Source organism: Rutidosis leptorrhynchoides, chromosome 9 (assembly GCF_046630445.1).
Source record: "Rutidosis leptorrhynchoides isolate AG116_Rl617_1_P2 chromosome 9, CSIRO_AGI_Rlap_v1, whole genome shotgun sequence".
Taxonomy (NCBI): Eukaryota; Viridiplantae; Streptophyta; class Magnoliopsida; order Asterales; family Asteraceae; genus Rutidosis; species Rutidosis leptorrhynchoides.
The window spans coordinates 270,928,075-270,946,742 of NC_092341.1; the positions used below are offsets into that span (position 1 = coordinate 270,928,075).

At 32.4% G+C, this 18,668-nt stretch overlaps 1 protein-coding gene across 1 annotated transcript; it reads left to right on the top strand.

Annotated features, from left to right (window-relative positions):
• The first annotated feature begins 1,752 nt into the window (after positions 1-1,752).
• LOC139868762 (acyl-coenzyme A oxidase 3, peroxisomal-like) lies at positions 1,753-3,198 on the top strand. Its single transcript, XM_071857102.1, has 6 exons — positions 1,753-1,771; positions 2,013-2,071; positions 2,162-2,269; positions 2,380-2,534; positions 2,616-2,715; positions 3,163-3,198. The coding sequence occupies exons 1-6, from the start codon at positions 1,753-1,755 to the stop codon at positions 3,196-3,198; spliced, it is 477 nt and encodes a 158-aa protein (XP_071713203.1).
• Positions 3,199-18,668: the final 15,470 nt, after the last annotated feature.

Sequence of the window (18,668 nt, forward strand, 5' to 3'; positions counted from 1 at the left end):
CAAAACCAAATCGTATAAAGCCGACAAATCCATAATTTAAAAAATATCATATCGAACTCTTACAGAACGCATACGTTTGCATGTCAAATCACAATGACCCACATACAACCGCCAGACAATTTTGTACATAGGACCTGCAGATCCAAATATACCCTACAAATGTGCACCCTCCAATGCGAGATGGTGTGCAGGCACGACACAACCACTCACCCTACCGAATCCAACAAATCCTACAAATCCGTCAATTCCACAATGTCACATCCCCGGTGCCCCCAAAATATGTGAGTAATAGCTCGAAACAACACGAATCAAAACCATTTCACAACCGATAAAAATAGTTTCATAAATCATACTTTTGTTGCCACAAATAAGAACAAATAACATAATCATTTTAGAAGCATAAATCAAATTTTGAAGCTTATAAAACACAACTTAAAAATCTATAATCGAATAACGCTGAAAGAATTATAGGAATTAAAAATGATATTAATTTAGTTTGCTAAACAAGAATTCGTACAAATTAATTTTCGAACAGAATCCGTACCTTAAATTATAAGAATTTGATCAATCACTTCTTATCAATTGATATCCTATTATCAATTTATTAGAACAGACGACTTGACGAGAGCTTTCAGTATAGTGAGTATGTCATTAGGTGTGTTTCATTGCTATAGTTTGTTGTTTATATAAAGATTTATTTATTTAAATATAATATGTGAAAAGAAACATACATCCGAAAATTAAGGCAAAAGAAACAAGAATTGTGATCTGTCACTTTTTAATACATACCTGCACCTACATTAAAATAATACTCCCTATGGTTTTATTTTATTTTTACATCCCACTGAACCCACTCACTAGCTCACCAAAATAATAAACATACCCTTTTTATAATTAATTAATATATCTATATCTTTTAGGTTTATTCACATATCCATCATTTACATACTTTCGGTCCTTTTTTATTAAAAAATTTAAAGACTACAAATGATTAAGAGTTAGTAAGCTAAACACTCACTATCCACCTATTTGTTTTATATTTAATATACATTTAAAAATACGGATATTACAAGGTAAGTTTCCTTTTCTCCTTTCGTTTTCATTTGCTTCGAAATTCGAAATAGATCATTTGTTAGTCTGTTACATCTCTCTGTAATGTTGTTTTCCCAATTTATAATCTATTTCATGACAGTATTTTGTGATTTTTGGTAGGATGATGCGCAGAAGATAGCCAGATTTCTGTTTTCTCATCCTCTAATAAAAAAAGTTAATGTTTTTGTTTTTCTTTAGATTTTGATTTGTAATAGTTTTGTATTATTTATTTTCAATTTTTGATATTATATTTTTGTTTTTCTTTAGGTTTTGATTTTTAATGTTTGTAGGTATTATAATGAATTGAATTGCAGGTGCTATGTTATGTGATGAATCTGTTATGTGATGAACAAATCCGACTGTCCTCCATTCAATTAGTGAGTTATCATTTTGGTTTATTTGTATTTTTCTGTAAGTTAACATTTTGGTTATTTGTTCTCCATTTTATGATATGTTATGTGATGAATCGTGTATGGATCATTATGGTACGCATTTCAGTATCTTTAGAAATTTCCAGAAATAATGATCATAATGTGGTTAACCTTTGTTTTAGTTATAAAAAGCACTATAAATAAATAGCATTAATTAAATTAAAATTTGAAATTAATAATCAATAGAGAGTATCAAAGTAAAATTTACCCTGCACTCCGGAGAACCAAAATGGAGCAAAGAAGATCAAGTGTGAGTTATATTTGAACCTATTAAGCTGTCAAGGAAGGCCAGGCTTTGAGACTAATAAATTATATCAATTGCTCATGTATAATTTGTTGTTGCTTGTATTTTGGTTTTTTTTCGTTTTCTCTGCATCAGATTCTAGATTTTAGATACTTTGTTGTGCTATTTTTTTACTTTTGAAAGCTATATTTTTAACTTTTTAGTTATATGTAGACATAATCATATTAATGGTATAAAAAATTCAGGTGTGGTACAATTCGTTTTATGGGCACAAAACGCCATCATGATAAATGGTACAAGCCATGTATGTCAAGGCTATCAATGTTTCAAATTTAAGGATGTATACAATTATGATGCCACACAATTAATATGTTGTTTCATGAGTTATTTTTAGGTCAGAGGCGTTGAAACAATCACTAGATACGATGCAAGCACTCAAAAATTTATCGTTAGTACTCCTTGTGAATCTGCTCTGAAGTATTGGATCGGAGGTACAGCTAATGTAACAAGAACTCATTTCAATTATTTATCCATTGATTTGCTAATTTTTGTATAATTTTTGTTACCACCGTGGTTAGAAATTGAACTACGTTATATGTTTTGTGTTTTCAGCATGCTACACACATAGTTGTTTTCTCACAACTTGAAATCAATGGTGTGAATCAAGGAGTGCATGCTTTTATAGCCCAGATCAGAGATGCAGATGCAAATGTGTGTCCAAATGTTCGTATTGCTGATTGGGTTCACAAAATCGATCTGAATGGTTGGTATGGATTAAAATATATAGAATGTTTGTTTATTTTATTTATAGGATACTCATGGTAACGTTAAACTTCGGTATGTTGCAGGTTTGACAATCTACGGATACCTAGACAGAACTTATTGAATTCGGTTGCTAGTGTTTCACCATATGGGCAATATCTGACTGACGTTAAAGACCCAGATCAGGTTATTATTTTCGAGTGTGTTTTGGTATTTTTGTGTCAAGAGATAAACAAAAAGATTATTTTTTTCAAACCCGTCGATTTACACAGGCTGTTTATAACAAGTTGGAATGAAATTATATTTGCACTTTAAAAAAAAATATCCAAGTGATATATATAGGTATGGTAGATTCTATACTATAAAGGGTGTTTAATTAATATATTCTTTTTTTTTTCCTAATAATACTAATAGAGTTTATGTGAACTTAATACAATTGTTTGGCTTTTCAAAGTATATAATGTACGGAGTACTTTACAAGTTCCCAAAACTTTACAAGTTCCCGATTCTTCAGAAAATATTTTACTTAAACGTACAGAGGACGTACAACAGCAGTAACATCGGACATCGCCAAACAATCAAGGTGGTGTTATACTTTTATGGATTTTGACCAGACTGGTTTCTCTTTTTTAGTTGGAGTTAAAAGCTATGTGTGAGGCTGCACAATGAAGGCGCTTGCAAGGTGACTTTTTTGTTGTTGATGTTGATGTTATATACATTGTAGATCTAGCTGGTGTAAGCAATGCGATTGGTGTTCATATTCCATTTTAGGTTGTACTATGTTTAATACTTGGAATTTCTTGTTGGTACGATTTTCCGTATAGCGGCTATAAGGTACCAGTACAAGACAATAGCTGCTCAGCATGTGGCGTATAATGTTGATTGTTGTTTGCGCTCGAGAAATAATCTCTGCAGACCCGGAACACGGATGTATGATCCGTGGGGTGGCGTGGCCTCAATCAATCTGAGGATCGATCTGAAATTGATCCGTATAGTGTAATGCTGTTAAGCGGCTAATGTGCATTTAGAGTGAGAAAGAACTGTGTGAGAGAGAAAGTATACTTCTCTCTGACTGAAGTTCAGATCAGAATGATGATATGAAATGTGGTGACCCAGGGGGTCTATTTATAGGCGTAGAATGTCCGAAATTTTCGAGATACACGTGTCAATACTGAGTGGTTCTGTTACACGAAATATCCAGAAGGTCGGTGGCGTGTGCTGACGTGGCTGCGTGCCGCTCACGCTCTGAGTTAAAGGGCTTAAGCATAGAAGCTGCCTGCAGGGCTTACACTTGACGCTGGGCGGCCTGCTGAACGCTGGGCGGCAAATACTAAAAACCGCCAAATTTTGTTATCTTTTATGCTCTTTAATCCATTTTTCTATATAAAAATGGTGTTTTTATGTGTGTATCCCCTATGATACACCATTAAGTCTCTCCATTTTAATGTCTTTATTTTTATAAAAAATAAAGTCATTAAACTAAAATATGAATATTGCCTTTTTATCGGGAACATAAACCTGTCACAGCCGTCCTGTTTCCCTGCTACAGCAGCTACTTTTTGATCATGACCTGCAGAAAGTGCCTTTTCAAAATTTGAATTTAATTTTCAATTAAATTTACTTCTCCCGCATTTTTGTATACCCAACACGTGGCAGCATATTAACAATGCGATTAACCGTCAACTGTTCATCTTCTACTCGCTATTTATTACCCAATTTCTATTGCGTCGTATTTACTCGATATGAATTTATTTCCTTCATCTACCTTAAACATCTGTCAAGAATTCCTTTCTTAACTACTTAATTAATGGCCATCTTTAATGTTGAAAATATTCGCAGCAGAATTTCCTCAATCTATCTTGATCGTGTCAGAGTTGCTTTTCCTAAATTTTTTGGTGCCGATGCTGTTCTTCCTAGCCCTAATGATGGTGCATCTCGACCTCCCTCTGGAAAAGTAGCTATTTATGGCCGTGCTTTATACTTTTTTCATCTTCGGATTCCTTTTAGAAAGTTTTACGTAGACGTTTGCTGCTTTTATGGCGTTAGTGTTGGACAGTTTGAACCGATGTCTATTCACAAAATTATGCTTTTCGAGATGTATTGTATGGCTCGAAATATTACCCCTTCTGTACGTCTTTTTTCTTATCTTGCGACCATAAAACCTTATGATAAAGAATGGTTTTGTATTACTCTGGATGGGTTTTTGCTTAGTTCTGGTGATATAAATGAAAACTGGCAGAGTACTTTCTTCTTTATTATTAATGAAGTTATTCCCAACGATTGCCTGAAAGCTCGTTATTGGTGTACATCACTTGATCCTCCCAAAGTTATTCATCCAAGGATAACTCCTAATGAACGAAAATTATTAAATTCAATTAAAAAAGAGAAGATTCCAAACCGTTAATATCCAGAACATATGCTATCTTTATGCTCCCTTAATGCTGAATGGGATGCAGAAACTCGTGGCTGTGCCATTGTTATTGTGACGACCCGAAAATTTTCGACCAAATTTAAACTTAATCTTTAATTGATTTCAACATGATAAGCAAAGTCTAGTAAATTGAATTTCAAAATTTTGAACAATTTTATGAAATCATTTGCCCTTCGACCAGTTCCAACGATTCACGAACAATCGATTATATATATATATATATATATATATATATATATATATATATATATATATATATATATATATATATATATATATATACTTATATATAAAATAAAGGTGGGTATTGAAAATAAAATAATATAAATGAATCATTAGAATTAAAATGTAAAATAATAATTAGAATAATTACGTTACTGTTAATAATATATATGTTGTTATAAAGCATATATAAAATATATAAATATTAACTATTCAGTAAAAGTCGTCACTTAGTATAATATTACATAAATAATAAATGATATTATATTAAATTACAAGTTAGATTATAATTGATGTATTAATATTATTATCATTAATTTCATTATCATTATCATTGTTAATATTAATATTAATATTTGTAATAGTAAAATTATTACTTCTAAAATAAAATATATACATATATAAAATTTGAGTTGTATTAATTTTTAATGTTATTATTATCATTAATAATATTAACATTATTATTAGTATCATTAATAAGATTAGTATTATATTTTTATTGTCAACATTATTATTAGTTATTATTAAACTTATTAATATTACCATATATGTATTATTACTGTTATTTATTTTGATTACTAATATAATTATTAGTATTATTAGTAGTATTTCGATATTATTTTTACTATTATTATTAGTATTAATATTTATTATTAAAAACATTATCAATATTAAAATTTATGAATTTTATATATATATATATATATATATATATATAATCAAATATATATAAACAGATATATATAGATACACACACACATATATATATAAATAATACAGATATATAGAATATATATATATATATATATATATATATATATATATATATATATATATATATATATATACATAAAAATGTAAAAACGATTCATTATATATATGAAAACTGTGTTATACAAATATTGATACAAATAAAATTCACATTCTATTCTCAATCGTTTTCTTTGTTGTAGGGAATTTGCTTTATGCCTTTTAAGTCGTACAAATTAGGAACTCAATCATCAGAACCAAACAAATTCATCGAATTTATTTATTTAATTAAGTTCTGACAGAATATTGATATTGTCGAGCAAATCAAGCTAGAAAACAAACGTCAATGGAGTCAATTAAACTGTAATAACAATACTTAACCTATATATGATCTTCTGTTAACACAAATCGAGTAAAAAGATAAAAATTCAATTTCAATTTTTCAAGAAACAGGTCGACTGTCCTGTTTTTACTTCCACTTTCCAAAGGCGTGATGAAATGCCCCGTTCATATTAATTATAAACGTTTCATATTAATTGATTTCTTTGCGAGGTTTTGACCTCTATATGAGACGTTTTCAAAGCTTGCATTCATTTTAAAATAACCATAACCTTTATTATTGAATAAAGGTTTAAAAGCATAAGTTTTGATTGTCGATCAAAGACAATCTCCTCAAAATATATGTATTTTACACACACCATTACATACTTGTCAATAATATATTACAAATACAATTCCCGAATGCAAGTTTATTTATTTAGAAAAGCATGATGACTCCAATCTTGACGTTGAGTAAACATGCAACAGCGGAAGCTTTCTAATAATCACCTGAGAATAAACATGCTTAAAAAGTCAACAAAATTGTTGGCGAGTCATAGGTTTAGTTTCTATATAATAATCATAACATTTAATAAGCCACAAGATTTCATTTAATTAAATGCGCAGGATCATTACAACTGCAAAAATCATTTATACGATGAGTCGCCTGGTAACCGACCTTAACATAGAGCGCTTAAGATATCTGGCATCATACATTCCACTATTCAAATGTATGACAAGAACCCTTCGAAGTACTAAAGCATTTCCACTATTCGAAAATGGGGGTGGTTGGTGCCCGTAGATCTACCTTTAGGATTCACGTCAATTAGTGTTTTTCACTAATTCTTAGGTTACCAAGCATAATAATAATAATAATAATAAGTACAGATATCCGGTATAACAAAACAATCGTAGAATGTAGTTTCATGAACTTGTACTTATTTTGTAAAACATTTATGAATTTGCATGTATTCTCATCCCAAATTAATTTAGATAGTAAAAATGGGACTATAACTCACTTGTGATGATTTCCGAATAGATGGTAATAAGACTTGGCCTTTGACAAATTCATGAACCTAATAATAATATTCTTGTGTCAAGATATATATTTATAATTAATATTCCATACTTATGATACTTGTGATAATTTTAATTGTCCATTGTTAGTAGTCTAATGTTCGTAGTCCAATAGTCCGATAGTTCAACTGTATAAATATATATATAAATATAAATGCGTATATTGTGTTAGAATTTACTAACACTATAATATATTGTCTTAATATAATAAGACACATAATATGTATATTGTCTGAAGAAATCCGCGACCCATTGTATACATGTCTCAGGCTCGATCACAACTCAAAGTATATATATTATGTTAGAATCCACTTCGACCCACAGCTAACTCGAGATTACTGCCAACGGTGTCTTATAGTTCGTTCCAATAATATATAAAGAAGAAGTCAAAATGATATGTCAAAACTTTGTATACGAATCCACGGTGATCAAGTTATATATATATATATATATATATATATATATATATATATATATATATATATATATATATATATATATATATATATATATATATATATATATATATATATATGGTGCCTTACGATCTTTATTAAGACTATAATATATTGTCGTAGAACTTAAACATGACTATTATAAATTGTATTTCCATAAGTTCGGGAACAAGACATGTATAAATACATGTAGGATACAAGGTAAGTTAGCTAGGATAAGGTTATCATCCATTTTTATTAATCAAAACCGTAGCTAAAAACAAACAAAAATATCCAATTTTGTTTTACCCATAATTTCTTCGTTACAAATCCGTTTTGAGTGATTCGACTTGTCATAGTTTTGTATCGAATCGTTATTTATTAATCTAAACAGAAAAAGTATATGTTTATAGTCAAAAATACAGCTTAGGTGTCAAATACAAGAAGATAGTCATATCCATCGTAAGAACGACATCTTGATGACTCTTTTGAAAAACATACTTCCAATTAGAGTTTAACCATGGATTTTGGATATATTACATATCCATATAAAATAAGATTTTTCACCAAAGGAAATCTTTTAATTCAAAGTTTAAGATAGGTTTTTAAAATCAAACCCAAAACAGCCCCCGATGATCTATGACGGCGTATGTTCTGTTTTAAGGTGTTCTTCGTGTTTACAAGTTTTATATCCTTATGTTAGCTTGAAATACTGTCATAATACATGTGTTAAAGTATTTTAAAAGTCAAGTTAGAAGGATTAAGTTTGTTTGTGAACAAGTTTAGAATTAACCTAAACTATGTTCTTGTTGTTGTAAGTTATAAACTCATAATAAGATAGCTATATGGATATGAATCGAAAAAGATTATGAATAAGGTGACTACCTCAAATTAAATGAACAAAGTTCCTGATAAAATAAGATGATAATCTTGTGATCAAAGATATCCTTGATGGCTTGTAATCCTTGGAGTAGAATCATAGAATGAACAAAAGTTCGAATAAGATTTCTATCTTGAATTAAGATAGTTATAAGTATATGAATTGAACCAAAGATTATATATGATTCTTACCTTGATAAAGAGGAGTAGATGAGTTAACAAAGTGTTCTTGAAGCTAGTTTATGATCAAAGTGAATGAAGATTTTCTAGTACTTGAAGTATGTGTGTTTAAAGAGTGTTTAAAGAGTAAGAAATGGAGAGAATACTTGGAGTTCTTGTGTGTGAGTATTATGAGAGTGAAGGTAAGTTAAATAGCTGATATGAATGAGTAAAAAGAGTGTTAAAAGTCGTGGTTCATGTATATGGTTAACATACTTTATCAAAATTTGGAATATAGCATAATAATGCAAACTAGAAGTTAAATGTTGGTTCCCACAAGTCTCCATCATGTTTATCCTTGTCTTTTGACTCATAGGGCTGCTAAGGAGGCTATAATTGGTATTTCATATTGGTATATACTCATAGTATTTAAGTATGGAAGCTGGGTTTGATACGGGTGTAAATACCGAATGAATACGAATAGAATTCTTGATGGAATTGAATGAGATTATGAGTATAGCTATCTTTGTTGAGTATAAGTATGTTAGTATATATGTTTAAGTCCTTAAAAAGTGTATTAATACATATTAATACAATACATATACATACATTTTAATTTAGAAGTTATTACAACGTTAATCGTTATATATATGTATATAGTCTTGAAGTCTTTGAGTTAGTAATCTCATTTTATTTAAATATGTAATGAGATATTTAAATATCATTTAACAATCATGAGTACGTATTTATATTCATATATACGTCATTAAATAATTATTACGAATTATGACGTTCGTGAATCGTCAGACAGACGCGGTGGCCTAATGTTTGTATAAAATTCATTTCAAATAACCAAGTCTTAATGAGTTTGATTGCTTAACATGTTGGAAACATTAATTATGTAAATATTAATCTTCTATATATTAACGGAAAAATTCGGGTCATTACATTACACACCCGTTAAATTAAATTTCGTCCCGAAATTTAGAATAGTACCTAGTTAACGTGCGATATCGGAAAACAAATGTGGGTACTTCAGCTTCATTTGGTCTTCTCGTTCCCAAGTGAATTCAGGTCCTCTACGAGCATTCCACCGAACCTTAACGATTGGTATCTTACATTGTTTGAGTCGTTTGACCTCACGATCCATAATTTCGATGGGTTCTTCAACGACATTTAGTTTCTCGTCAATCTTAATTTCATCTAAAGGGATAATGAGATCTTTGGTAGCTAGGCATTTCTTCAGGTTCGAAACATGAAAGGTGTTGTGAATCTTTTCTAATTGTGGAGGTAGTTCAAGTCGATAGGCCACCGGCCCAATGAGTTTTTCGATCTTGAATGGCCCAATGTATCTTGGGCTCAATTTCCCTCACTTTCCAAAATGAATAACACCTTTCCAAGGTGATACCTTAAGCATAACCATATCACCCTCCTCAAACTCTAAAGGTTTCCTTCTAATATCCGCGTAGCTCTTTTGCCGACTCCGAGCTGTTTTCAATCGTTGCTGAATCTGAATGACCTTGTCGGTAGTTTCCTGAATAATTTTCGGACCTGTAATCTATTTTTCCCCCACATCACTCCAACAAATCGGAGACCTGCACTTCCTCCCATAAAGTGCCTCGAATGGTGCCGCCTCAATACTATAATGATAGCTGTTATTGTAGGAAAACTCAGCTAACGGTAGATGTCGATCCCAACTGCTTCCAAAATCAATAACACATGCTCGTAGCATGTCTTTGAGTGTCTGAATTGTCCTTTCACTCTACCCATCAGTTTGTGGATGATAGGCAGTACTTAAATCTTGACGAGTTCCCAACGCTTCGTGTAATACCTTCCAGAATCTAGAAGTAAATCTGCTATCACGATCAGAGATAATAGATATTGGTATACCATGTCTAGAAATAACTTCTTTCAGATATAATCGTGCTAATTTCTCTATACCATCCTCTTCTTTTATTGGCAGAAAGTGTGCTGACTTAGTAAGACGATCGACTATTACCCAAATCATATCATAACCACCTGCGGTTCTCGGTAACTTAGCAATGAAATCCATGGTAATGTTTTCCCATTTCTATTCTGGGATTTCAGGTTGTTGGAGTAGACCCGATGGTTTCTGATGCTCAGCTTTGACTTTAGAACAAGTCAAACATGCTCCTACATATATGGCTATATCGGCCTTCATTCCTGGCCACCAAAAGTTTCTCTTGAGGTCTTGGTACATTTTTTCCGCTCCGGGATGTATTGAATATCTGGTTTTATGTGCTTCATCTAGTACCACTTTTCTCAAATCCCCATTCCTTGGTACCCAAATTCTTTCAGCTAAATACCTGGTTCCGTCTTCCCGAATATTAAGCTGTTTTTCTAATCCTTTGGGTATTTCCCTTCCAAAAATTCCTTCCTTCAAAACCTCATGTTGTGCCTCTTTTATTCGAGTAGTAAGATTAGTATGAATAATCATGTTCATAGCTTTTACTCGAATAGATTCTCTTTCCTTTCGACTCAAGGCATCGGCTACCACATTTGCTTTCCCCGGGTGGTAACGGATTTCACAATCATAATCATTTAGCAGCTCAACCCACCTACGCTGCCTCATATTTAGTTGCTTTTGATTTAAAATATGTTGGAGACTTTTGTGGTCAGTGTATATGATGAACTTGACCCCATATAGATAATGTCTCCACATCTTTAATGCAAAAATAACAGCGCTCAATTCCAGATCGTGTGTGGTGTAGTTTTGTTCATGAATTTTGAGTTGTGGAGAAGCATATGCAATCACCTTCTTCCGTTGCATAAGAACACACCCAAAACCCATTCTTGATGCATCGCAGTAGATAACAAAATCTTCTATTCCGTCAGGTAACGATAAAATAGGTGTCGTAGTCAACTTCTTTTTCAACAATTGGAAGGCACTCTCTTATTCGGAAGTCCATTCATACTTCTTCCCCTTATGTGTCAATGCGGTTAAAGGTTTGGCTACTTGGGAGAAATCTTGAATAAACCTCCTATAGTAACCGGCTAAACCCAAAAATTGACGTATTTGCTTTGGAGTTTTTGGGGTCTCCCAATTTTTGATGGCTTCAATCTTGGCGGGATCAACTTTGATTCCATTACTACTGACTACGTGGCCAAGAAATTGTACTTCATTTAACCAAAAAGCACATTTAGAGAACTTAGCATAAAGTTGTTCTTTTCTTAACAATTGTAACACAAGTCTCAAGTGTTGTTCGTGTTCTTGGTTATTCTTCGAATAGATAAGGATGTCATCAATAAAGACAATAACATATTTATCTAAATATGGACTACATACTCGGTGCATGAGATCCATGAAAACTGCGGGTGCATTGGTTAAACCGAATGGCATAACCATGAATTCGTAGTGGCCATAACGAGTTCTGAAGGCGGTTTTCGGTATATCGGCTTCTTTAACCCTTAGTTGATGATAACCCGACCTTAGGTCAATTTTGGAGTATACGCTCGAACCTTGGAGTTGATCGAATAGGTCATCGATTCGGGGTAAAGGGTATCGGTTTTTAATGGTGACTTTGTTCAGCTCACGGTAATCGATACACATGCGAAAAGACCCATCTTTCTTTTTAACGAACAAAATTGGAGCTCCCCATGGTGACGTACTCGGTCGGATGAAACCACGTTCTAATAATTCTTGTAGCTGACTTTGTAATTCTTTCATTTCGGTGGGCGCAAGTCTATATGGAGCACGAGCTATTGGTGCGGCTCCCGGAACAAGATCTATTTGGAATTTAACGGATCGGTGTGGAGGTAGTCCTGGTAATTCATTCGAAAACACCTCAGGAAATTCTCTTGCAATGGAAACGTCATCGATTTTCTTTTCTTCTTTTTCAACCTTCTCGACGTGTGCTAGTACGGCATAACAATCTTTTCTTATTAGTTTGCGCGCCTTCAAACTACTGATAAGATTTAATTTGGCATTACCCTTTTCTCCATACACCATTAAGGGTAACCCGTCTTCCCTCGGAATGTGAATCGCCTTCTCATGACAAACAACTTCGGCTTTCACCCTGGACATCCAGTCCATTCCAATAATTACGTCGAAGCTTCCCAATTCCACCGGTATTAAATCAATTGCAAACATTTCGCTAACTAAACTAATTTTTTGATTTCGGCAAATTTTATCAACCTTAATTAGTTTACCGTTTTCTACTTCAACTATACACTTTTTATCCAAAGGCGTTAATGGGCAATTTAATTTGGCACAAAATTCTCTACTCATATAACTTCTATCGGCACCCGAATCAAATAAAACATAAGCAGGTGTATTGTTGATAAGAAACGTACCCGTAACAAGCTCCGGGTCTTCCTGTGCTTTCTCCCCATTAATGTTGACGGCTCTCCCACGACCTTGCCTATTTCCATTCCGGTACTGGTTTATGGTATGGCCCAGTTTTCCACATCCATAGCAAACAACGCCGTTATTATTTGTTCCGGCATTATTTGCTCATTTGTTTCTATTTGGTCCGTAGACTTCACACTTTGCCACAATATGGCCATTCCTATTGCACATGGTACATAACTCTCTACAAAACCACTCCGGATGAAACGTATCACACCTTGGGCATATAGTTCTTTGATTTTTGTTGTCGTTGTTGTTGTTGTTATTGTTGTTGTTATTGTTGTTGTTAGGGTTATTGTTGTTGAGATGGTTGTTGTTGTTATTGTTAGGATTGGGGTTGTTGTTGTTGTAGTTTTAGTTGCGGTTGTTGTTGTAATTGTTATTGGAATGGTTGTTGCAGTTATTGTTGCGGTTGTTGTTGCGATTATTGTTGTCGTTGGGGTGGTTGTGATTGTTGTTGTAGTTGTTGTTTTGATTGTTGTTGTTGGACTGGTGACCCTGATCACTGCTTTCCTCCCACTTTCTCTTTCCCTGTTTCATTATGGCCTCCTCGGCCGCCTCTTTCTTTATCCTTCCTGTAATTTGGCCTATCAATTTGTGGGCTATACGACTCGCTTTCTGCATTGTTGCAGGGTCGTTAGCACCTACATGCTCTTGGATTCGTTCCGGCATCCCTTTTATGAACGCTTCAATTTTTGCCTCTTCATCCTCAAATACTCCAGGACACATTAAAACCAGTTCATTGAAACGTCGCTCGTAGGTAATGACGTCTAACCCTTGGGTTGTCAGTGCTTTAAGCTCTTCCTTGAGCTTGTTGATTTCAGTTCTGGGACGGTACTCTTCCTTCATCATGTGCTTGAAGGCGGACCATGGAAGTGCGTAGGCGGTATTCTATCCTACGTAATCCATGTAGGTATTCCACCATGTCAAAGCAGTACCCCTGAAAGTATGTGTGGCATACTTAACTTTATCCTCTTCTGCGCAGTTGCTGATTTCAAACACGGCTTCAACCTTCTCTGTCCATCGCTTTAGTCCAACGGGTCCTTCGGTTCCTTCAAACTCATTGGGTTTGCAGGCCATAAAAACTTTGTAGGAACATCCTACCTGATTGCCATTATTTCCTCCACTGCTGGAACCCGATTGGTTATTATTGTTCATTGCATTCACCACTGCAGCCATATTTGCAGCGAAAGCTTGAAGTTCTTATGTGTTCAATTGTTGTTGTCTAGTAGCTGGAGGAGCCATTTCCTTCAAAAATAGCCGACTGACTTAATCATATAGAATTTTAGAAGTAGCCAAAAAGTATTTTGTAGCTTAATATGAACTTATTATTATAAAAGCCTTTTCTTCATATTAGCGTTTTATAACTATAATAATGTTCATACTTAGCAGCTAACACACAAATTAACTACTAAAATTCTAATATGAAAAACTATGGTAAGTTATTACGTTACTACGTAATAATAAGTTGTAATAATAATAATAAACCTTCCATGCTTATTCTTATTATTATACAATCATAAGGAAAATTACATTAAGGATTTTCTTACAAACTTAAACACACAATATAATACATATTATACAATGCATGGAATATAGGGTAGTCGTCGATAGTTTAAGAATGACGAGGTTTCTTAGATGTTGACGTTGTTTCTTTCTCAGTCAAACGTTTGGATAGTTCTTTTTCCAATTCCTCCCAATTGGTTCTTTCGGCTAATTGCTTAGGAACAAAACCACCAGTCGTTATACGAGCGGTCATTTTGTAAACTGCTTTCTTATATGGTTCATGTGGATGGTCACAAACATTTTGGGTCATAATAGGTTCATCGGGCTTGGGATTGGGTATAACAGCCAAAGATTTTCCCAAATCACGTTGTGGTTCGGTAATTTCCACAACTTCTTCAGGATCCACTTCTTCGGGTTCCTCCTCTGGATCTTCTTCTGTATCCTCTTCTGGAACCTCTTCTGGCAATTGTGAATCTTCCCAATTTTCCCAACAATTTTCCTCTTTAATGGTAGTACCAAAAGTTAACTTTTTCGTTGGTTCATAAGTCGTATGCTTTGACTTAACATCCGAATCACTTGATAAGTAAATGAAATCTGAATCACTAGAGATGCTTATATGATCGGATGAAGTCATCTATCACATAATAGCATGCACGTTAAGAGAATGATATATCTTATAATATTTATATGTTAATAATCTTATGTTTCCAACAATTATATTAAGCAATCATTTTTAAAACAATTACGGTCGAAGTCCAGACTCACTAATGCATCAAAAATCAGTTAGACACACTAATGAAAAATTTTCTAATTCTCTAAAACCAACGCTCGGATATCAACTGAAATGCCTCGTTCATATTAATTATAAACGTTTCATATTAATTGATTTCTTTGCGAGGTTTTGACCTCTATATGAGACGTTTTCAAAGCATGCATTCATTTTAAAATAACCATAACCTTTATTATTGAATAAAGGTTTAAAAGCATAAGTTTTGATTGTCGATCAAAGACAATCTCCTCAAAATACATGTATTTTACACACACCATTACATACTTGTCAACAATATATTACAAATACAATTCCCGAATGCAAGTTTATTTATTTAGAAAAGCATGATGACTCCAAATCTTGATGTTGAGTAAACTTGCAACAGTGGAAGCTTTCTAATAATCACCTGAGAATAAACATGCTTAAAAAGTCAACAAAATTGTTGGCGAGTCATAGGTTTAGTTTCTATATAATAATCATAACATTTAATAAGCCACAAGATTTCATTTAATTAAATGCGCAGGATCATTACAATTGCAAAAATCATTCATACGATGAGTTTCCTGGTAACCGACCTTAACATAGAGCGCTTAAGATATCTGGCATCATACATTCCACTATTTAAATGTATGACAAGAACCCTTCGAAGTACTAAAGCATTTCCACTATTCGGAAATGGGGGTGGTTGGTGCCCGTAGATCTACCTTTAGGATTCGCGTTAATTAGTGTTTTTCACTAATTCTTAGGTTACTAAGCATAATAATAATAATAATAAGTACAGATATCTGGTATAACAAAACAATCGTAGAATGTAGTTTCATGAACTTGTGCTTATTTTGTAAAACATTTATGAATTTGCATGTATTCTCATCCCAAAATAATTTAGATAGTAAAAATGGGACTATAACTCACTTGTGATGATTTCCGAATAGATGGTAATAAGACTTGGCCTTTGACAAATTCACGAACCTAATAATAATATTCTTGTGTCAAGATATATATATATATATATAATTAATATTCCATACTTATGATACTTGTGATAATTTTAATTGTCCATTGTTAGTAGTCCAATGTTCGTAGTCCAATAGTCCGATAGTCCAACAGTATATATATATATAAATATAAATATAAATGCGTATATTGTGTTAGAATTTACTAACACTATAATATATTGTCTTAATATAATAAGACACATAATATGTATATTGTCTGAAGCAATCCGCGACCCATTGTATACATGTCTCAGGCTCGATCACAACTCAAAGTATATATATTATGTTGGAATCTACTTCGACCCACAGCTAACTCGAGATTACTGCCAATGGTGTCTTATAGTTCGTTCCAATAATATATATAGAAGAAGTCAAAATGATATATCAAAACTTTGTATACGAATCCACGGGGATCAAGTAATATATATATATATATATATATATATGGTGCCTTACGATCTTTATTAAGACTATAATATATTGTCGTAGAACTTAATCACGACTATTATAAATTGTATTTCCATAAGTTCGGGAACAAGACATGTATAAATACATGTAGGATACAAGGTAAGTTAGCTAGGATAAGGTTAGCATCCATTTTTATTAATCAAAACCGTAGCTAAAAACAAACAAAAATATCCAATTTTGTTTTACCCATAATTTCTTCGTTACAAATCCGTTTTGAGTGATTCGACTAGCCATAGTTTTGTATCGAATCGTTATTTATTAATCTAAATAGAAAAAGTATATGTTTATAGTCTAAAATACAGCTTAGGTGTCAAATACAAGAAGATAGTCATATCCGTCGTAAGACGACATCTTGATGACTCTTTTGAAAAACATACTTCCAATTAGAGTTTAACCATGGATTTTGGATATATTTCATATCCATATAAAATAAGATTTTTCACCAAAGGAAATCTTTTAATTCAAAGTTTAAGATAGGTTTTTAAAATCAAACCCAAAACAGCCCCCGATGATCTATGACCGCGTATGTTCAGTTTTAAGGTGTTCTTCGTGTTTACATGTTTTATATCCTTATGTTAGCTTGATATACTATCATAATACATGTGTTGAAGTATTTAAAAGTCAAGTCAGAAGGATTAAGTTTGTTTGTGAACAAGTTTAGAATTAACCTAAACTATGTTCTTGTTGTTGTAAGTTATAAACTCATAATAAGATAGCTATACGGATATGAATAAAAAAAGACTATGAATAAGGTGACTACCTCAAATTAAATGAACAAAGTTGCTGATAAAATAAGATGATAATCTTGTGATCAAAGATATCCTTGATGTCTTGTAATCCTTGGAGTAGAATCATAGAATGAACAAAAGTTCGAATAAGATTTCTATCTTGAATTAAGATAGTTATAAGTATATGAATTGAACCAAAGCTTATATATGATTCTTACCTTGATAAAGAGGAGTAGATGAGTTAACAAAGTGTTCTTGAAGCTAGTTTATGATCAAAGTGAATGAAGATTTTCTAGTACTTGAAGTATGTGTGTTTAAAGAGTGTTTAAAGAGTAAGAAATGAAGAGAATACTTGGAGTTCTTGTGTGTGAGTATTATGAGAGTGAAGGTAAGTTAAATAGCTGATTTAAATGAGTAAAAAGAGTGTTAAAAGTCGTGGTTCATGTATATGGTTAACAGACTTTATCAAAATTTGGAATATAGCATAATAATGCAAACTAGAAGTTAAATGTTGGTTCCCACAAGTCTCCATCATGTTTATCCATGTCTTGTGACTCATAGGGCTGCTAAGGAGGCTATAATTGGTATATCATATTGGTATATACTCATAGTATTTAAGTATGGAAGCTGGGTATGATACGGGTGTAAATACCGAATGAATACGAATATAATTCTTGATGGAATTGAATGAGATTATGAGTATAGCTATCTTTGTTGAGTATATGTATGTTAGTATATATGTTTAAGTCTTCAAAAGTGTATTAATACATATTAATACAATACATATACATACATTTTAATTTAGAAGTTATTACAACGTTAATCGTTATATATATGTATATAGTCTTGAAGTCTTTAAGTTAGTAATCTCATTTTATGTATATAACCAATTGTTAATATATGTAATGAGATACTTAAATATCATTTAACAATCATGAGTATATATTTATATTCATATATACTTCATTAAATAATTATTACGAATTATGACGTTCGTGAATCGTCAGACAGACGGGGTGGCCAAATGTTTGTAT

Coding starts and splice junctions, on each gene's coding strand:
- LOC139868762 (XM_071857102.1), top strand. Junction 2,072..2,161: donor TGATAAATGGTACAAGCCAT/GTATGTCAAGGC, acceptor AGTTATTTTTAG/GTCAGAGGCGTTGAAACAAT. Junction 2,270..2,379: donor GGATCGGAGGTACAGCTAAT/GTAACAAGAACT, acceptor TTGTGTTTTCAG/CATGCTACACACATAGTTGT.